The sequence below is a fragment of the Saccopteryx leptura genome, chromosome X (genome assembly GCF_036850995.1).
Source record: "Saccopteryx leptura isolate mSacLep1 chromosome X, mSacLep1_pri_phased_curated, whole genome shotgun sequence".
Taxonomy (NCBI): domain Eukaryota; kingdom Metazoa; phylum Chordata; class Mammalia; order Chiroptera; family Emballonuridae; genus Saccopteryx; species Saccopteryx leptura.
Window position 1 is genome coordinate 112,159,239 of NC_089516.1, and position 21,714 is coordinate 112,180,952.

Below are 21,714 nucleotides of genomic sequence, written 5' to 3' on the forward strand. Positions count from 1 at the left end.
AAGAGAGTATATAAGCAACTGTCCCTCTACTTGAAAATTTGTTTACAAATAATTTTTTTGAAAACATCCCTTTGAGTGTAAGAGAACATTACTTAGTAAAATATCAATAGCTATGACAACTCATTTTTCTTTGCAAGGGAAATCACAAAAGAGGTGAACAACCAAGTCCAGGGTGGTTTTTCTATTTGATAAATACATCCAGAACTCTGTACAGTAAATAAAGTTTGCATGCAGTTTAGGTATCTTTAAATGACATTTTAAGCAAATAAACCTTTGCTTCATAAGTAACGGTGTACAAGAACCCTCCTTTTTTAATAGCCATAGGGACCTCTTCCCCAGTTCCAAAGAGGAATCATGAAGACCAAGTACTTCCTTAAGATTTTTCTGCACATCATACTAAGTAACATGCAAAGAGTTCAACAACATTCTTCTTACGTAAGTATTACTCTTTTAATGGGCATGTTAACCACTGAAAAGGTCCACTCAACTATTCCCATTACACTGCTTCATTTGGTCATCGGTAGTATAAAAGAAGTCAAACAATATAGGATCAACAAGTTAAGTTTATCCACTGGCTACAGCATGAGACACAAAATGCTTCAAAGCCAAAATTTTATGCAATGTAGTTGTACTGATTTGGGTTTTCTTTATCTCTTTCCATGTAGTCCCGGTCAATTAAGGATTCTATTCTCTTCTTAAGATCAGCAGGCTGTAAGAAAAGGCAAATTCTCAGTGCAAAGCTCATATTCATTGGCTCAAGCCCATTTACCAACACCCCACGAAAAAAAGAAATGTTTTTTCCCCTGGCTGGTTAGCCCAGTCAGTTAGAGCATAGGTAGTCCCAAAACACCAAGGTTGCAGGTTCGATTCCTGGTCAGGGCACGCATAGGAAGCGGCCAGTGAATGCACAACTAAGCGGACCAAAAAAATGAATGCTTCTCTCTCTCTCTTTGTTCTCTCCCCCTTCCTCTCTAAAATCAATCAATTAAAAAAAAGTTTTAGCTCATTGATAACGTATTTAATCTCATCTTTGTGTGTGATAGAGACAGAGAGGGACAGACAGGAAAGGAGAGAGATGAGAAGCATCAGTTCTTCGTTGTGGCAGGCACCTTAGTTGTTCACTTATTGCTCTCTCATATGTGCCTTGATGGGGGGAGGGGGCTACAGCAGAGCGACTAACCCCTTGCTCAAGCCAGTGACCTTGGGCTTCAAGCCAGTGAGTGACCTTTGGACTCAAGCCAGTGACCATGAGGTCATGTCTACGATACCAAGCTCAAGCTGGATGAGCCTGTGCTCAAGCCGGTGACCTCGCGGTTTTGAACCTGGGTCCTCTGCGTCCCAGTCCGACGCTCTATCCACTGTGCTACCATCTGGTCAGGCTATTTAATCTCAGTTTAAAATTTTTTAAGTTTCAAAATCCCAATTTTAAAAGATAAAGTATAATAAAAATAAATTAGGTTAAGAAATGTTTTAAACTATACATAAACTATTATGCATTATATTATTTTATTACACTTTCTATCACTTTTCTCTTTTAGAGAGGTCTTTTTAAAATTATTTTTATTTTATTTATTCACTTCAGAGAAGAGAGAGAGAGAGAGAGAGAGAGAGAGAGAGAGAGAGAGAAGGGTGAGGAGGAGCAGGAAGCATCAACTCCCATATGTGCCTTGACCAGGCAAGCCCAGGGTTTTGAACCAGCAGCCTCAGCATTCCAGGTCGAGGCTTTATCCACGGCATCACCACAGGTCAGGCATAGAGAAGCAGCTATTCACTGCACAAATACAAAAGACTATCTCAACCACATGAGAAACACATTATCAGTTTAGGGAGACAGGATGCTATTTAATTTTGGCAAGAGAGTTTGAGAAAACAGGTAGACTTTAAGTTTGGGCAAAAGCTAGTTCTTAAAATCAGGTTGCATTTTTGTTAAATAAAAAAAATGTACTAAAGAACAAAAAAATGTACTGCAGATATCACTATTTGTAAGAATACTACAACAAATGGTTTGATAAGTGAAGTGTCATCTAATAATTCAGATCTTTGTATTTCAGGTTTAATGTAAGATATTAGCTACTATAAATGATAATGATTTAGATTTTTGAATCTTTTTGGTTAAAAACTTGAGAAAGTTTTTAAGTTTATTTTCATGGTTGTATTCTGATCTCTGAGATGACAAAATTCCACTGGATTTGTATCTAGCCTATAAAAAATGTAATCATGCTTGCTAACAGAGAGCTTTTCAGACTGAGAAAAGTAGCCACTTGATCAAGTTAAAGAGGGAGAGTTGTCTGATGGAGCAGCCAAAATGTCAGCCATAATACTCCGCAGTAATTCTAAGGTTTGAAAATCAAAATGGCTTTCTCTTTCTTATGGTGAATCTAAAATACCAGCACAATATTTATTATAGTGATCCTCTTACCTTCTGCAGCGTGAGTGATCTCTCTGGCTGGAGGTGAAATGGTTGTTAGGCAGAGCATGCGGGTGAGAGTATGGTAATGAGGACAGTGTTAGGTTTGGAGAAGACAGAAAGCCTACCTTACCAGCATTGAATAGCTAATGAGAACTTATTATGTGCCAGGACCAGTGCTAAGCTTTTTCATATATCATCTCATTTAAGCCTCACAATAATCCTACAAGGTAAATACTGTTATTTTCCCCATTTGACAAAAGAAAAAAAAAGCTCATGAGAACCTCAATAGCCAAATTGTATCAAGTGTTTATCACCACAAGGGTTTGGAAATCTTATAAAACTTGGAAAACAGTACAGTGCACCACCACATTGGCTACGCCTCATTATCACTGGGCATTTACAGTGGAACATCCATTTAACAACAGATTCCAATTTGCCAGAACTACTGCTAAACTTTTCAAAAAGATGGCTAGTTATCTATATATATAGAGTTTCTAATTGACACTCAAGATAATCCAACTAAACAAAAGATTTAACCAAATCTGTCAAATACCAAGCTATTTGTATACGTGCATGTATTTTTACATTATACAGCTGGCATTCAGTATTATTTTATATTAGTTTCAGGTGTACAGCACAGTGGTTAGACATTTATATAATTTACGAGGTGATCTCCCTGATAATTCTAGCACCCACCTGGGAACACACAGTTATTACAATATTATTGACTATGTTCCCTGTGCTGTAACAAGGTATTCCAAGGAGAAAAAAAAAAAAGAAACAAAAGAAATACAGTGAATAAACTTGAAAATTTCGAAGACTCATTTAACTTTCAAGTATAAGAGCTTTTATAAATTGTTTTCTCTCTTTTGTCACAGCCGCCCACATATGGAATCATATATATGAACAGGGGTCCCCAAACTTTTTACACAGGGGGCCAGTTCACTGTCCCTCAGACCGTTGGAGGGCCAGACTATAAAAAAAAACTATGAACAAATCCCTAAGCACACTGCACATATCTTATTTTAAAGTGAAAAAACAAAACGGGAACAAATACAATATTTAAAATAAAGAACAAGTAAATTTAAATTAACAAGCTGACCAGTATTTCAATGGGAACTATGCTCCTCTCACTGACCACCAATGAAAGAGGTGCCCCTTCTGGAAGTGCAGTGGGGGCCGGATAAATGGCCTCAGGGGACTTCATGCGGCCCATGGGCTATAGTTTGGGGACCCCTATATATGAACATGATAAATTAAAACTTTGGTCCCTCCAAATGATCTTGAGGCTTTAGTCTACGTTTGTCAGATCCATGTTTGAAAATCCAATGTTAGCTCTTTTATATATAACAAGTTCAACACAAAAACACAGAGGTACTTACCTTTACTGGAAATTTCAACTGGTTGTACACTTCTGAAACCAGGAGATTGTGGCTAAGTGTCTTCCTCATCTTCATAATTCGAACAATTGCAGCATCAATTTGATACTGTCTGTCTTGAAATACTCTTTCTGTAGTGCTTGCTTGTTCCTCAACCTAACAAAAAAAGTTTAAACTGAGGAACTTTATCTTAAGTAAAATGTGATAACTTACACAAATTGTGTATTTTAGTAACATGGCATACTGTTAATGCATTAGGTATGCTGAATTATCTAAAGGAACTTTATAAATACAGAAAATGACAGAAAAAAAATAATTATATTGCCCTGTACCTATGAAGTAATTGCAATATTAGTTAATAGAAAAATGCCATCTTTGAGTTGCTTTTCTAGAAGTAGAGACTACCTGATACATAATTTATCACTTTCTTTCACTGAATCCTTGAAATCTAAGTGTGTCACAAGGGGTTTTTGACTAGATTTCTGTATGACATTAGCTTCTCCATAAAAATCATTGACTCCAACGCAAAGTATGGCACTAACTAGCTAATCTAATAGAGTCAAACTTTTTTCAAAAATAATTTTTGTAATATATAAATCAGAAATACACACTGTCAGGACTTATATTCATTCAAGACTAACAATTTTAGGAGTTCTAGAGTCAGTTTACCAATTTTAATGCTAAAGCAAAAATGTTCATCTTTAGCACCTAAATCAAAAGAATAGTTTGGGCTTTTGCCAGCAGTTTCTTTCTGATACAGCTAAAATGTTTTAAAAGGACACAGTAATCTTCCAAGGAAATACACACTACCTTTGATGTGAAGACGAACTCCTTTGAGATACTGACCTCTGTCCTACATGAAAACTTTTTCTCAAGTCCTGCATTAAACCAATTGGAAAATTGGAACTAAAACCAACTGGTTTCATAAAATGTTGTACTTGTTGGTTTTCTTAATAACTCATACAAACTGAAAAGGCAAAATCCAACAAACTATTCACTGTTAATGGAAGAAATACTAAATCATTGAGATTTTTCATCAAGCAAGTTGGCAAAGCTTTAAAAAAAAGTACAATCTTTAGTAATGGCGAGGGTGAAGTTAAAGCAGGCAGTCAGGCTGCTAGATAGAGTGTAAATTGGCACAGCCTTTCTAGGACACAGAATGACATAATGTATTAAGACTCTTAAAACAGCCCTGGCTGGGTGTCTCCGTGGATAAGTATTGACCTTGCATACCAGAGGTCAGGTCAAGGGTTTAATCCCCGGTTGGGGTTCATATGAGAACCAATCAGTGGGTATACCACTACTAAATGGAACAACTAAGTGAAACAACAAATTGATGCTCTTCTCTCTCCCTCCCTCTCTCTCTCTCTTTCTCTCTCTCTGCCTACCTCTCCCTTCCCCTGACTCATATCAATGGAAAAATAAAAAATGTTAATAGGTTTTGACCAAAAAGATCTACTTCCATGAATTTATCATAAAGGAAAGCTCAGAGAGACTAAGGTTTAGAAACAAAGAGGTTTCTTACAGTTTTATTTAGGATACTAAAAAATCATACATTTAATGGCCCCATAATATACAATCATTGAATAAAGTATAATAGCCATGTAAAAGAAAACTATGTGGACATCTGTTTTATCAAGATATTTAATGGTATGAAATAAAAGTCTAAAGATTTAATGGTGAACATAAAAAGCAGGCTATAAAACTATGTTGAGTATCATGTCCAACTGTGTGCACCTCCCTGCAAGAGAACTGCAAAATCAAATACTGAAATACAGTGCTCCCTCGTCTATCGTGGGGTTAGGTTCCAGAACTCCCTGCGACAGGCGAGAATCCATGGAGTAGCCACCTTATATTTATTTTATTATTTACATATTTTAAGGCTTTATTTCAATTTAATACTATTTTAATGTTTTAATTAATATTTTTATATTGTTTTCAATTTTTTAGGCTAGGAAATGCTTACTTTACCAAAAAAATAATTAAAATAATATATAAAAATACCTATATAATGCAAAATCCCACGTTATAGCGAAAAATCCACGAAACAAAATTAAATATATACGATTTAAAAATCCACGATACAGTGAGAACGCAAAAAGTGAACTGTGATATGGCAAGAGACAACTGAACATTGAGCTAGATATAGGCATAGAAAATGTTTATGTTATTGGTAGTATAATAGGTATAAAATCTTCTTTACACATTTTTTTATGAACACATATAATTTCAGTGCAGTAGAATGAGAAGAATGCAAAAGAAATACCGTTTCTTTCATCTGGATTTGATTGATCTTTATCCTGAAAAGCTTGTGTTTGAAATCATCATTACAAATGAACTTGTCACCATCTTCGATATCTTTGCCTTTTGGATTTTTCGCCAGGACTCGAGCTTTGCCACAGGCCAAAGACTGCAGTGTTCTCCTTAACTCGCCATCCTCTGAATAAGAAATAGTGGCTTAGGCATTGACTACTAGCTCATCAACAAGAACAGTTATGTTCAGCCTCACTCTAGCTTCCACCCACCCCTCTGTTAAAACTGCTTCCTTCTGACTGCAAGGTCACCAGTGACTCTCTCTCTGTTCTACCCATGGATTTTTTCCCTGCTCATCCTCTGAAGAGGTCAATTAACATCCCGTGTGGATAGCTACCAAATCGTCAGAAACGTGGTGGTGTCCACATTTAAAAGACACCTCCACCTGGCTGTTGTTATTATCATCAACTCCAATATTTCAAGATTGTATTCATCATCTTCCCCACAACACTGGGTTCTCCTTCCAACTGTTAGTTGTGAAACTACCAACCTACTCGGATGAGGAACCCTGGATTCATCTTTGACTCTTCCTTCTCCTTCATCCTCCACTTACCTAGTAAGTTGTTGCTCCGTTAGAGATGCCTCTTCTCCATTCTCACTGGCCTCGTTCTAGTCTAAGCCCCTGTCACCTTGTGCCCAAATCACCCCACTACATTCTGGACTGAAACCTCTTCATTCTCCAAGCTGCTCTATTGTCTACTGATTCCAGGTCAGTTGTCCATGTAAATCACTTCCATTATGTCACATACTTGTGATCCTACAGTGTAGGTTTTATCTGCTAGATTTCTAAGGCTCTCCATGATCACAATCTACGCCCCTTACCTAACGAACTTTTTAGCTACCTGTTCTGTGCTTCAGTTAAACTCTTTATGACTCCTGCCACACTGCGCCCGTTTCTACCTCCAGGCCTTTTCTCCTATCATTTCCCCCTGCAGCCTATGCTTTCTCCTGAACTAAAACTTGAAGGTCCAGCTCAGGTCCCACCCCCTTCACGAAGTCTTTCCTCGTTGTACCAGTCCACAGTGAACTCTTGCTTCTCTGAATTCCTAACACACTCCTAGTCTGCACCACGTTAGGTCCTGAATGGTTGTGGAATTATTTCAAGTGTCATTTTCCCCCCTTTCCAGTGGTTACACGGTAAGTGCTGAGGGGAGGGATTACTCTTTTGTATCACCCCAGATCTCCTAACTAGTGGAGTGCACACAGTAGACACTAAATAATGCTTGCTAATTGACTGATTCAACACAAACCTATTCCGGTAGCCTGCTTGATCTCTTCTAAACTGAACTCCTCTCCCTCATTAAACATCAGCAGCACCAGCGTTTGAAAAAGAGAGACCTGGAGCTCTTTTTTACCCTGTTGGAGAAACAGAAGTGTTTAGCCTCAGTCATCCTTTAAAAAAAAAAATGAAAAATTAATCAAATAACTCATTGCTTTTAGGAAAAGCATGTTTTTTAATTAGTGGATATAGAAACATGGATTAACAGTATCCAGAAAATTCACCATAGGGCTTAGGTGTGGTCCTACCTAAAACAGGAGGAAGGATTGGGTGACACTTCCACAGGTCTTTTTTTTTTTTTTTTTTCTTTTTTGTATTTTTTTCTGAAGCTGGAAACGGGGAGAGACAGTCAGACAGACTCCTGCATGCGCCCGACCGGGATCCACCCGGCACGCCCACAAGGGGCAACGCTCTGCCCACCAGGGGCGATGCTCTGCCCCTCCGGGGCATCGCTCTGCCGGGACCAGAGCCACTCTAGCGCCTGGGGCAGAGGCCAAGGAGCCATCCCCAGCGCCCGGCCATCCTTGCTCCAATGGAGCCTTAGCTGCGGGAGGGGAAGAGAGAGACAGAGAGGAAGGAGGGGGGGTGGAGAAGCAAATGGGCGCTTCTCCTATGTGCCCTGGCCGGGAATCGAACCCGGGTCCCCCGCACGCCAGGCCGACGCTCTACCGCTGAGCCAACCGGCCAGGGCCTCCACAGGTCTTTTCTTAAAACCTTATAATTAAAACTGAACAACAAAGTAATGAAAATGAATAACTTAGCCTCCTCATGTGTCATTACAGATATTTGTCACAAACAGCAAAAAATCACTATTTCAAAAGCATTTTTGACTTGTTTTGATTTGTATAGTTGTAAAAAGCTGTAGGAAGTCTATTCTCTAGCCCCCAGCAACAAGAAAAGATGTTTCCTGTAAAGAATTGGCAGTGAATTCTGAATCCACAGGTAGGGAAAGAACGAGAAAAAGCATTGTTGTTTTGGTTTTGCAGCAGGGTCAAATCAACTGTGGAAAAGACCACGTTCTTATACTACGCACAAAGCTGTGACAAGCTATCGCTGACATGCAGCTATTAAGAGTAAATTTATAAACAAGAGGAATGACCTCAGTATCTAAGATGAAGGTGAAAACTACATTTGGAGAAGATCCACTTACCTCTTTAAATTCTGCCTTTAGCACACAGTGTCCTAGGGTCGACTGCCACTGAAGTTTCCTGCCACTATGTTTGCCTAGGTAAAATGTCTTGAAAATCTCCTGAAGTTTTACCATCTACAGTGAATAAAATAGAGCTTTATTTAAGTTCTGTTTCCAATATCACACATTCACTTTTTTTTTAGTACGTTTATTAAAGCTGAAGACAGTGAAATAAGGGCCCAGAGCAGTGGTTTTCAACTTTTTTACACTTGGGGACTGCTGAAAATAGGAGAATTAGCCTGGCTGGGCAGTGGCGCAGTGGATACAGCATCAAACTGGGACACAGAGAACCCAGGTTTGAAACCCCAAGGTCGCCAGCTTGAGTGCGGGCTCATCTGGTCTGAGCAAGGGGTCACTTGGTGTGCTGTAGCCCCCGGGTGAAGGCACATATGAGAAAGCCATCAATGAACAACTAAGGTGCCACAAGGAAGAATTGATGCTTCTCATCACCCTCCCTGTCTGTTCCTCTGTCTCTGTCACAAAAAAAGGAGAATTATTTCAGGGACCACTAAGGCAGAAATCACCCTAAACATAAGCATCTCCGACTAAGATCGGTAGGGCTGTAATCTTCATACAACATCGGGGTAGTTAATGGATGGGCACAACATTCCTGGCAGACCAGCAGCAGGGGCTGAAAAAACATTGGTCTAGGATAAAAGAAGCAACAGGAGAGAGACCAGGCAGGCTACCCTGGCTCTCTAGAAAGGCTATGAGAAAGACGGGAGCCAAGGCAGGGCTGCTGTCAGTTCAATGGAAAGTCAGGGTAAAGAGGGCCTCGGGGACAAGCTCTGGGGGGTTAGCCCAGGATGAGCTGCCGCTGCCCACTGCTCCCTGGCTGCACGTCTTGTGGGGTCCCTTAGAGTTTAGGAGATGCTTGCCTGTGGCAGAAGAAGAGGGGAAGGGAAAGGCGTGGCCGTGCTCCTGGGAGGCAGAGCGTACATTCACCATTCTTTATATTTACCTCATGTATAATTTCTGAATGTTCTTAAGACTATCCAGTAGGTCCAGGGATCACAGATGTAAGGCAATTATCCCCCAACTACCAGATCTGATGGCATTTATCAGTCTTCACTCCTGCTTTCTCTGCAACATCTCATCATCCCCTCTTCTGACACATTCCCCTCCAGTGCCTTTTGGGCCTTTGCGCCGTGCAGGTTCCTTTATCTCACTACTGCTTCTTCCCTGGTTTCCTTCACAGGTTCCCTTTCCAACCACCTGCCAAATGTGAGCCCATTCCCAAATCCTGCCTCAGCCTTTTTCTTCCTGCTTCCACATTCTTCCTCCTAATAAGGGATGTCTACTCCCTGGGTATCCATGATTATCTCCGTGGAGGATTCTCAATAGCTAGCTTTCTATCCTCAACCCCTTCCCTTAGCTTCGGTCCTGAGGTAGGCATTTCCCCAAGGAGTCAGGGATTTTTCTCAATCACCCATCGTTCAGCTATCCAACCCCCATGTGACATACAGGCAAGAATTTCTGAGAACTTGGCAGAGTGGTTCAGTACAATCTGAGGAACTGAGAGAAGAGTCAGGGAAATCAACCCTGAACCCAGAAACGTGAATGTTCAGCTATGTTCTAATACAGGGGTCGGGAACCTATGGCTCATGAGCCAGATGTGGCTCTTTTGATGGCTGCATCTGGCTCACAGACAAATCTTTAATAAAAAAAAAATAATAACGTTAAAAATATAAAATATTCTCATGTATTACAATCCATTCATTTCCTACCACTCATGTTCATGGTTGCAGGTGGCCGGAACCAATCACAGCTGTCCTCCGGGACAACACCAAATTTTTATTGGATAATGTATAACGTACACAGGTCATTGTATGGCTCTCACGGAATTACATTTTTAAATATGTGGCGTTCATGGCTCTCTCAGCCAAAAAGGTTCCCTACCCCTGCTCTAATGGTATTAATGGAAAAGTAATATAAATAGGAGAGTAAAATATTAAAACAGTTAGCATTTGGTATTGGTGTGCTTACTGACATAAACTTTTAGAAAAAGTATTTCTCAATGACAGACAAAATACAAGTGTCCTTTGATGTATTTCTATGCGTGTAACTCAAGTCCTAAGCAGCAACTCTTACCTCTGGCGGTAAATGGACTTCCATAGGCACGTATGTTGGCCAATAGCCCATCGTGAGGATATTCACAGTTAATTCGATATTCCCAGGGACATTCTGGTTCTGCATATACTGCAAGAAGATCAAACACACATATTGAGATCTTAAAACTAAAAGTGCACACATTTCATGTCATAATAACAACCCATTCAAGAAGTTTCCCATTATAAAATCACATGCAAATACTGGCCAAGGCATCTCTAAAATAAAAGGCAACTATTAAAATATTATAAATGAATCCTATATTAAATGCACTACAAAAGCGCACTAGTTGACATTACAATGGCACACAAGGATCATGTGGCCTCGTTAGAGGCATTATCGACTTAAGTAGTTTCTCACATACAGCTGGGCTGTTACAGGACCTCCTCTCCAATATGTTCCCCATAGCACCTGCAGTCCCCACCTTCGGAGACCCCTATGTGGTTGGAACCCCTTGCAGCAACCCCCATTCCTCACCCCACCAGCCAGCCCAAGTCTCCGGTATTTCACTTGCTCCACCGCCTGCTTGCAGGAGGTGACCTGAAGTGGGGAAGGAAGAAAAAGGGGAGAGGGCAAAGCAGATAAACCCTATTCTGTAGCTACACAGGACCCATGATCCTACTGACTTTGATTTTTCCCGTCTTCAACTCTCATTTCCTACCATAGCAATATAGTGGCAAGAAGTCATTATTAAAACCCTAACAGAGTAAAATCTAATTTGCTATCAGTATACTTTTGCTCTTAAATATTTCAAAACCACCTTCTAACAACATCTGTAAAACTGTGGATCTAGCTTTTCACTCCCAACGTCCCCAAAGGCCTTACACAACCACTCTGTCACTTCTCCTCCCTCTCCACTGCCAGTTTTGAACATGCAAATCAACGGTTGCTAGATGCTGGAGAAAGTCCTGTTCTCACTATCTAGCTACAGCTCTTGTCCTGACTTCAGCTCAATACATTTTATTTCTACTTCTGTGTTATCTTGGGTGCATGCTGAGAATACTGAAGGTCAAATATACTTACATTTCATCGGTGATTTTTTTCTCTACTATGAATATCATTTAAATTGCTATGAAATATTTACAACAAACACATTTCTATTTATCCTTTTCTATACAAACCACAGCAAGGAGATAACAATATATTTAAGTTTAAAGAATTAAATAAGAGTTTAACTCACTTTTACCTGTTTGAACTGAATCATGATGTCTTTAGAAAGTTCCATGTCTTTAAACATTCCTTCAAGTTTGCTGGTGAAGGCAGCTCCACATTCTATTAAAGAAGTTTATACATTTATTATACTTCAAAGTGTTTAAAAACAAAGAATTTAAAATTGAAAACATGAATGTAAAACTTACTTCAGCATGAAATACGATCGGTAACTATTCATAACAATAATCCCTACCCCAAACTGTATGGCTCACTAATTGAGAATCAAACTCGTTAATCTTATAGTAAACTTATCTCCTATTTAGGCATAAAATAATTGGCAATTTTTTATACAAATCGTAAAAACAAGAGCAATGTTATTTTTTAAAAATCACAACAGCTCTGGATATGTTTCCAACAACAGGTTGAGCTTACTCAATTTACATTTTCATCATACAAACATGGAATTATTGACAAAGTAGTAAAAAATTAAGCTAGTATTTCCCCCCAGAAATCAAAGCAGAAAATGAACAGAAAGAATGACAAACATACCATGTTTAAGTTTGGACAGCATTGATTTTTCGGCATCTACAGATGCACTCTTCCCAACTAACAGGCGCTTAGCTAAATCTTTCTTATAGAAGGCCTCAAAGACATCCTTGCCTGTGTTAAATAATAAAACACAGGTCTCATAACATTGCAATAAAAAGTTCTGAGAAACGTATTTCAAAGTATTTAATAAATCATACTACTACTCCAAGTTATTTATACTTATATATTCTATCCAAGTTTGTAAATGAAAGAAACATTAGAGGCAGACATTTGTATCAGACATTTCAAAAGTTCTTTGCTACAAAGAATTAAAACTGCATTAGCTTTTCTTTAGAAAAGATTTAGTCAAATAGTACCTTTCATATCAATGCCCTACAGATTCAAATGAGTAAAAAAACCAAGCTCCTGCCTAGCCTGTGGTGGTGCAGTAGATATAGAGCATTGACCTGGAATTCTGAGCTCGCTGGTTTGAAACCCAGGGCTTGCCTGGTCAATGCACATGTGAGAAGCAATCAATGAACAATTAAAGTGAAGCAACTATGAGTTAATACTTCTTGCCCCCAACATAAAATCAATAAGTGTTTTGTTTTGTTTTTTTAAAAAAAAAAACCCACAAGGTTCCTAATAATGGAAAAGTCAAAACACAGGGCAATAAAGTAACATTCCTCAAGAATCCTAATGAATTAAATGCAAGGAATATAATACTTTTAATATCCTAAAGTCTATTTACATTAATGCTCAAGTAATATTCCATCCAGATAAATTGCTCTCTAATTTCTCTGTGGAGTTATTTGTTTTCAAAGAAAAATATTAAAACAAAAATAAACTTACCATAGATAAATCTAAATATGATCATAATTTTATCCAACATTTTTTCAAGTTCCTCGTCCGTAGCTTCTTTGTTGCCTGCGCGAAGCTTTGAATCTACATACTTAGCTAAAAAGGGGGGAAAGTTTGTTGTTTAGTGCTCATGAGTATCCACAAGGGGCTGGGCATTACACACACCCAAACAGGAGTGTGATATACTGAGTTTTTCAATGCTTCAGAGGTATACACCCATTTTTTAAAAACAATGTCACAGAGTTAGTAAACACCACAGCCTTAACTCAAACACAAGTCTTCTGGCTCTAACGTACTTTCCACTAGAGTGCCCATTTTACAATGATGATAAGCCATCTTAGACACTACTTTTCTATTAAAGCAAACCAGATACATTACAGAGTGGGAGGCAAAAGATACAAAAATTTTAAGTAAAAGTAGTAGACCAGTGAAATGTCATCCTTCTTGCAGAGGGCCCTAGACCTCCTCAGAGTACCTCCTCTTCTGACATTATGGGATCCTGGGTGGGAAACCAGAGCAGCACTGCAGTACACCAGGCCCTTCCGCCAGCTGGCCCCAGGTTATTAGGCTGGATTTCGTCCTGGACATTTTCCTTTTCTCCCTGGCAACTATAATTTCTGCTATCTTTTCTTGTACCCCTAATTGTGGGCCTCTCGAAACAGCACCTGGCCCCACCTCTAAAATTCTGTGGGCTTATAAAACAGATTTCAAACTATTATAATTAAAAGCAAATGAAATCCAATGTACTGTCTTATGGTGAAAGAATATTACGTTTGACAGGTTGGCTTTGAGCCATTCATTAGCTTCAAGGCCTTACTCTTTATATCCAGGCTCTTAGAAACTACCAGCTGAGCGACATCAAACAAATGGTGTTAATATATTACAACCTCGTCAAAATTGCAGATTATCTGAAATTTTATGAATAAAAGAAGAACATTAAATAACTGGAAAAAGACTGGAAAATACCTATGAGTTCGGCAGGTTTGTTTGGTCTCTTGTTAATGAATGTTTCAAATGCTTCTTTCATGGCGTTGATAAATTTTTCATTCTTCAGAAAACAGATATCAATTATATGGTCAACCTTATCTTTAAAGTCCAGCAATTCTTGAACCATGGTTTTATCTTTTTCAGGATTAATTACAATAGTGCTGCCAAATGCCTAAACAACAAAAATTACCATGTTTTACTAGAATTATCCACAATGAAAACAATCCCCAAATCATATTTTAAGTGGACATACATATTTTTAAATCTCAGAAAGTAAAGCTGTCTTGAAGTCAGGACAGAAAATAAAGTGATAAAACATCTAGACTGATACCATTCATGTGTATCACGAAATAGGAGATGACCCCTGTGTGTACAATATCATAATGGGACATGATTCTAAGTCTCTAGGCTCTTTCCCCTACTTCTAAAGAAGTCAGCTTTAAGGGTTTGTTTGTTTTTTGTCTTTTTTTTTTTTTAAATGGCAGTCTGGCATCAGTGTAAGATTTAAAAAAGGAAAGAAATTTTGGATCCAAAAAATGTCAAATGTCTATATTCACTGCTATAAGCACTGGAGTTGGAAATCATGGCAGACATCAAGAGGGTACATGTCTTGCCTGACCAGGCGGTGGTGCAGTGGATAAGCATCAGACTGGGATGCAGAGGACCCAGGTTCAAAACCCCGAGATTGCCAGCTTCAGTGCAGACTCATCTGTTTTGAGCAAGGCTCACCAGCTTGAGCCCAAGATCACTGGCATGAGCAAGGGGTTCCTCGGTCTGCTGAAAGCCCATGGTCAAGGCACATATGAGAAAGCAATCAATGAACAACTAAGGTGTCGCAACGAAGAATTGATGCTTTTCATCTCTCTCCCTTCCTGTCTGTCCTTATCTGTCCCTCTCTCTGTCTCTATCACACAAAAAAGAAGGTACATGTCTTACTGCTAACCTGTCACACGGCTAGCATTCTCAGGTTGCTGCTCTCAAACATCTCATTAGTTAAAAAAATATATTCTGGATCTAATAAATAAGAAGTGCTTGCGGATACGTACTCTGGGTGCATAGATTACAAGCCACAACAAAGAAAAAGAATCACAGGTTGACTGTTAATACCTTAATGTATTCGATCCACTGCTGCAAAAGAACCTGAACTCCCCCGCGCACTCGGCTGAAGAGCTGATACAGAAGAGATAAGTCTTGAATTCGGTTTTCATCAAGAAGGTTATTTAAGCCTGAAATTTCAAACATTTTGGTATTAAAAAGGTAAACAAAAATGTCAGATATTTTAATGAAAATTAAGTTAAATTATTATTGCAATACTGGTCTGAACTATGACTAGTCTGTGAGTTTTAAATACAGAGAGCTGCTTTGAATTAAACCCAAATAGACAATCAATCACCTTTCCAAGTGAAAACTAAACATAGGAAACTTCATTCAGCCTATGTAAAAATAAAAATAATTGTGTAATGGTGTGTACCATTTAGCATAGTAGATCAGATGTATAAACCAATTTATAAAAAGTGGTTTACATAAGTGCACATTATAAATGCCTCATATGTGCAGTAGCCATATTATATCTGGCATTACTGTACATATCTGTATTTCAGAGTCATGGATATGGCCTGTAGTATAGCAAAAACCATACATTAATAGTCAAGTTTAAATGAGGTTCTAATGTATTTGATTTTCAAAATAAAGTACCAGCACAACTGCATTAGAGTTCTAAAATAGAGTCATTTTATACAAAAGATGGTTACAGAGAAAAGTAAGGCTTTTGCCTATCCCTGGCATTGCCAAACAAACACAGGGTATGCTCTAAGTCTAAGATCACTCAGCAGCGCTTTGTAGAAGTGCTTGGTTTCATATGCTACAAAGGAAAACACTTTCATTCAAAATGGAGTGCCTTTCCTTACTGTAGTGCAGGGGTCAGGAACCTTTTTGGCTGAGAGAGCTATGAACGCCACATATTTAAAAATGTAATTCCGTGAGAGCCATACAATGACCCGTGTACTAGGCATTATCCAATAAAAATTTGGTGTTGTCCTGGAGGACAGCTGTAATTGGCTCAAGCCACCTGCAACCATGAACATGAGCAGTAGGAAATGAATGGATTGAAATACATGAGAATGTTTTATATTTTTAACATTATTATCTTTTTTATTAAAGATTTGTCTGTGAGCCAGATGCAGCCATCAAAAGAGCCACATCTGGCTCGCGAGCCATAGGTTCCAGACCCCTGCTGTAGTGCTACAAATTAAGTCAAGAATTCTCAAGTTCCAACTGTTTCTTTACCAGCATTGCTAGACCCCTCTAATCGCAGTTTCTTTATCTTTAAGTTAAGGAAAGAGGCATCTCTTGAAAGTTGACTATGATGAATAGGAAAAAATACTGTGGCCATCTTCAGAAACGCAGCTGCCACAGGCTAGCTATCAAGCTTTTCAAAGGGCAATATTAACATTTGTTTCTAAGTTTTTGCTGTCACCATTTTAAAAGTAATCTGATTTATAAATCGCCAATTACCTTTCTGAAGAATTGCTGTTAAGTGTTCACCTAGAAGTTGTTTTTCTACAGTAGCAATTAATGATTTCCTACAAAAAAAAAAAAGTTTAGAATTATTGAGATTTGACTTCACTGAAAATGTAGCGCCTCTTCTGGGCGAAAAAAAAATCAAGCAGCTCATTTTATGTGCATTTTAATATTTCTATGCTATGTATAAATTTATTGGTGTTCAGAATTACTCTACTCTATGCCTAGCAGGAGGAAAAGAATGCCTATTTCAAAACTTGATTTACATTGTGAAGTAAATATTTCCAAGGTCTTGATGTGGCTTGTTTTTTCCAAGTTTCTCTGCTTTTATGAGAAAGTAAAGAAATGATCTATGCTGCTTACAGGAACTCCTGCTTGCTAATATTTAGGAAAGCACAGAAATGTTTCTTGTATGGACACCCACTGAATTTTAATCGGCCTGAAGATTTCAAAGATAACATCAGATTCTAATACTATTTTTTAATTATATCTCAAACTCATATACACAACCAATAATCATATCCTTAATCAAATCTATTTAACTAGGGAAAATAACAAATTGAAGTGTGCATTGTGAAAACATTATTAAAAAAAACCTCAACTCACACCTGAAAATAGTTACTAGCATGTTTGGGGATGCCCGAAGTGCATTTTTTTTTTACAGTGACAGAGAGAGAGAGTCAGAGATAGGGATAGACAGACAGGAACAGAGAGAGATGAGAAGCATCAATCATTAGTTTTTCATTGTGACACCTTAGTTGTTCATTGATTGATTTCTCGCATGTGCCTTGACTATGGGGCCATAGCAGACCGAGTAACCCCTTGCTTGAGCCAGCGACCTTGGGTCCAAGCTGGTGAGCTTTGCTCAAACCAGATGAGCCCACGCTCAAGCTGGTGACCTCGGAGTCTCGAACCTGGGTCCTCCACATCCCAGTCCAACGTTCTATCCACTGTGCCACCACCCAGTCAGGCCCTAAGTGCTTTAAGAGATTCAACAACAAAGGTTAGGGCTATTGGGAAGAGCATGTCATACTTACTGGGTGGTCTGATCTAAGTAAGTAATAAGTCTGTCTGCTTCTTCTTCTAGACGTTTGTTAACATGATGAAGATATTCAGGAACCTGCAAAGATAGTTTTTTATATTATTGTTTTCCTCCCCATAAAGCATTCAGAAAATGTCAAGTCCAAAAGATCATGGGAGCAGTCCTGTCAAATGCGACAGGGTGAATCATATGTAAACTTATAGATAGAGTTTATGATCCCGAATCCTGACCTTTAGGAAGAGAGAAAAGGAAGGAGCACCTCAGTGAGAGGAAAGCATCACAATGTGGAGAAGATAAATGCGAAGGGCAGCTTGTTCTTGTCAGTATGGTCTACTGTGAGACATGGTGGAGTTATTAATCATGAATCATGAGCTTTAAATACCTCTCTTTCCTGCATTAATTTTTGGCCTTCGGCTGCATAAAGCCGGTTAGTTTCTTCCAAAAATCGTTGTTCAAAAGAATCCTGATAAATCTGGGAGGGGAAACAAAACAAAGGAGTTCATTTAGTCATTAACTATTTCCTGAATGTTCCTTAGGTCAGGGTGTTTCAAACACTACTACGCAGACCAGTCCTCCAGAAATGTTGTGCCAGTCCGAAAAACGGTTAAGTGCCTTGATGCTGTATGAAGATTAGAGACCCAATGGTCTTAGCTGAATTTGCTCAGAGTGATTTCTGCCTCAGTGGTCTCTGAAATAATTCTCCTATTTTCACTGGTTCCCAATTGTAAAAAGGTTGAAAATCACTGCTCTACGTGAACAGTGCTATGAATTTGGTTTTTACGCATCAAACTAGGGATAGCTATCAGCTCTGTAGTAAATGAAGTAGTTAACTTACTTGCAAATCAGAAAGCATGCTTAAAAGGCTTCGGAGTAAACTTCTATCAATTGCTTCACCATTCCTTTCCCGCTCAATCAACAGAAGAATGCCATCAATTGTCTTATTCTGGACTTTCTGATCACTGATAATATGAGCCCTGAATAACTCCAGTCCCATATCCCTAAAATAAAAATATATATATAATGTATATTAATTAACAATACCACTTCTGAAAAAACATACTTAACATCTAATCACATGTTAATTAAGGGTCCAGGCTTTGAAGCAGCAATTGTAAAAGGATAAAATCTACACATTTAAATTTAAGTAGCATCCTGAATCTAAAGTATACAGGAAACTCATTTGGTCTTTAATGAGAACCAAAGCTAAACTCCTGTCTTTCTCCATAACTAAGTTTTGTTATATTGTCCCCATTCCTGGATTTCTTCCTTCATCAAATTAAGACACAAAATTGGTTCAGAGTTATAAAATGGTCTTCACTGTATTGGTAATGAAGGCTTAATTGGTCATTTGTCATCTGGTTTTTTCTCAAAAACCAGCAAGCTCTGACAATCGTTGCAGGTAGGTGTTAGGGTAGATGGTGGGGGAAGAGCTCATTCTACTATTCTATTTTCCTGTATACATGAAATTGTCCATAATAATTAACAGATAATGAGCAAACCCTTGATCAGCAACAAAATACCCATAGATTGTTTAGAGAAAACTTCCATTCCCTCAATAAATACTTCTTCATAAATTATTATAGGCTCAGGAAATGTTAGCTATCTCCAATATTAGCATAGGTGAAACATAATTAAGGAGGTAAAACTGCTACACAAACAAGTTTAGAAGGCAAATGTGAGTTTTTAGGAGAATATTCACAGTATCACTCTCTTCAATTAGTGTAATTAAGATTTGACTATGATTTGTAACAAATCCTTTCATATTTTTTCTATCATCCTTACCAAATGGAGGGTAGCATTGAATTCTGAAGAACGTAAGTTCTATCCAGAAACAAAAAAATGCTCCTGATCATGATCTGCCAATAAAAAAAAGAAATCAAGCAATTTTGATATTTTGCAACGCTGAAATATTTGCTCTCAATAAAATAAGAATAAAATTGCAGGATTCACTCGAGTATATACTAGAGGACTACTAGGATCAAACATACAGATAAACAGATCTACCTGAGAATATGCCCATATCATTTTTATTAAACTAGTCTATTGTCTTAATCCTTGCTGTAGTTTCCAGAAAAGGGACACTTTAAAATGGTCCTACGACTTCTTTGAAACTTGAGAAGTAACTGAAAATATAAAACAGGAAATCAAGGGAACATGCATATAATTCTTACTCAGCAACAGCACTCAGGGTGAAGCTGCCTTAAATTGCACTGTGGGCTTTGAGGCAGGGGAGATGAATTTTAGGATTTTTAATTTGCAGAACATAAGGTATAAAATAATAACAGATTAAGGAGAAAGGAAAAGGTTATGACACGAATAAGCTAAAATATTGGACCATCAAGCATCTTCACAGGTAATCAAATAGTGGGTAGACTATCCATGAAGACTGACAAAAAGTAACTCGTAACTCTTTCAATGAGATAAATACTTTTCAGTTAAGTTTGACAAAAGGAAAAATGATCCTGAGATGCAAGCCATTCTAAAATGCTTGTTTACTTATTATAACTTGCAGTTTTAAAACAGAAAACTAAACCAAAACTAATTTCCAATTCAGAACAAGAGCAGATATTGAGGTAGGCCCCTATTGCAAAGCTTTAAAAAAAATTTGTTTTTCAACTACAATATTTAGCTGAAATGTAATACTTTTTCCAGCTTACCATTTGTCTACAGTGGTTCTGCCAGCATCTATCGATTTTCTTTAGAAAAAGAACACTATCCAATGAATCCATGAGATGTATGTCAAGGATATTTTAAAGTGCTTTGTACAGTAATACAGGAAATGCAAGAGCACATTTGTCTTAAACATGAAATACCCTACATACTAAATGGCACTTAATTATAAAACCAAATGCCATTTTGTAAACTGTAAAAAAAAGAGAACTCACTAAAAATATCTTTAAAAACAAGTCTTAGACATATTGACTGTTGTGTTTTCAGCTTACGATTTCTTTAGAAAATTATCTTTCCTCAAATGGAAATTTGTTAGGACAAAAAGGATAAAGATGTCAGGATATCTCATTTACACTGATACCACAAAGCAGACTCTAATTAAAGCTGCAAAAATTAAAAAAAAAATTGTTTCTTCTTTCTCTACAAGCAAAACAAAAATAACAAATCTACAAAACACAGGCATTTCTGCTGAATTAAATAGTGAGGGATAGGAAGGGAGAAGATAAAAATACAAGATGTTTGTTTTTAAAAGGATATTCTCTGAACTGATGAATTTGTGCTTTGATGTGATCTTCACAAATCTGTCTCAGCTGTTTGTACAAGTTTGCAGAAATCTTGTAAGAACAGAGATTTTCTACAGCCTGTAAGATTAAAGACATACATGTACTTGCTTAAGGAAGGGGAGAGGTTCTCAATTATTTACATAAGATTATTATTTTGCTATTTCTACCACATAAGTTATTAGAAAGGTTTTTTCATCCATTTAAAACATTAAGTAAAACAACAACATATCAATATGGGTAGTGAACGTTTTCATAACCAATGTACTGTAACAAAAATGCAAATTAATACTCTGATTAAGGCTGTAAAGGTTAAGGATGAGGGAAATTAAGTCCTCCCACTCCGTGAATACATTCAATTTATAACAACTGCTACATATACTGTAAATGCTGTTTTGTTCTTTAAAATGTTCACTGTTTTCATAAGCAGAGGTCCATTTTGAGTTTAAAAAATAATTTGACCAAGTGTTTATCAGAACAGTTGGGAAGTCTGACCACTGTTGAATACAAATTTATTTATACTTTGGTTTTCCTGAACAGAACAATGCAGAAATTACTGCTAGCAGTGTAATAATAAGTATGATATAATTAACCACGAAGAATTTTTCTCCAACATTTCAGTTTTAAAATATTTAAATAAATATAGATTTTAAAATTTGAACAATGGAATAAACATTAATTACAAAAGAAATGACTGTATTTTTACTTCATGGTA

General features: G+C 37.7%; 1 protein-coding gene across 3 annotated transcripts in view; it reads right to left on the reverse strand.

The window, feature by feature from the left end:
- Window positions 1-545: 545 nt before the first annotated feature.
- CUL4B (cullin 4B) overlaps window positions 546-21,714 on the reverse strand; it is a 34,511-nt gene continuing 13,342 nt past the window's right edge. Inside the window, exons 4-22 of one of the 3 annotated variants that reach the window (XM_066356570.1) lie at window positions 20,977-21,080; window positions 20,427-20,496; window positions 19,552-19,625; window positions 18,605-18,767; window positions 18,152-18,241; window positions 17,765-17,847; window positions 16,722-16,789; window positions 15,315-15,433; window positions 14,187-14,379; window positions 13,212-13,316; window positions 12,381-12,491; window positions 11,866-11,951; window positions 11,157-11,219; window positions 10,662-10,769; window positions 8,532-8,645; window positions 7,353-7,458; window positions 6,056-6,228; window positions 3,793-3,945; window positions 546-709 (exon numbers count right to left, since the gene is read on the reverse strand). In XM_066356570.1, the coding sequence (XP_066212667.1) occupies window positions 614-709; window positions 3,793-3,945; window positions 6,056-6,228; window positions 7,353-7,458; window positions 8,532-8,645; window positions 10,662-10,769; window positions 11,157-11,219; window positions 11,866-11,951; window positions 12,381-12,491; window positions 13,212-13,316; window positions 14,187-14,379; window positions 15,315-15,433; window positions 16,722-16,789; window positions 17,765-17,847; window positions 18,152-18,241; window positions 18,605-18,767; window positions 19,552-19,625; window positions 20,427-20,496; window positions 20,977-21,080 (2,079 nt within the window). In that variant the 3' untranslated portion in view covers window positions 546-613. Of the gene's footprint in view, window positions 710-3,792; window positions 3,946-6,055; window positions 6,229-7,352; window positions 7,459-8,531; window positions 8,646-10,661; window positions 10,770-11,156; window positions 11,220-11,859; window positions 11,952-12,380; window positions 12,492-13,211; window positions 13,317-14,186; window positions 14,380-15,314; window positions 15,434-16,721; window positions 16,790-17,764; window positions 17,848-18,151; window positions 18,242-18,604; window positions 18,768-19,551; window positions 19,626-20,426; window positions 20,497-20,976; window positions 21,081-21,714 lie in introns of all 3 variants that reach the window. The other 2 variants (XM_066356572.1, XM_066356571.1) reach the window with 2 other exon arrangements.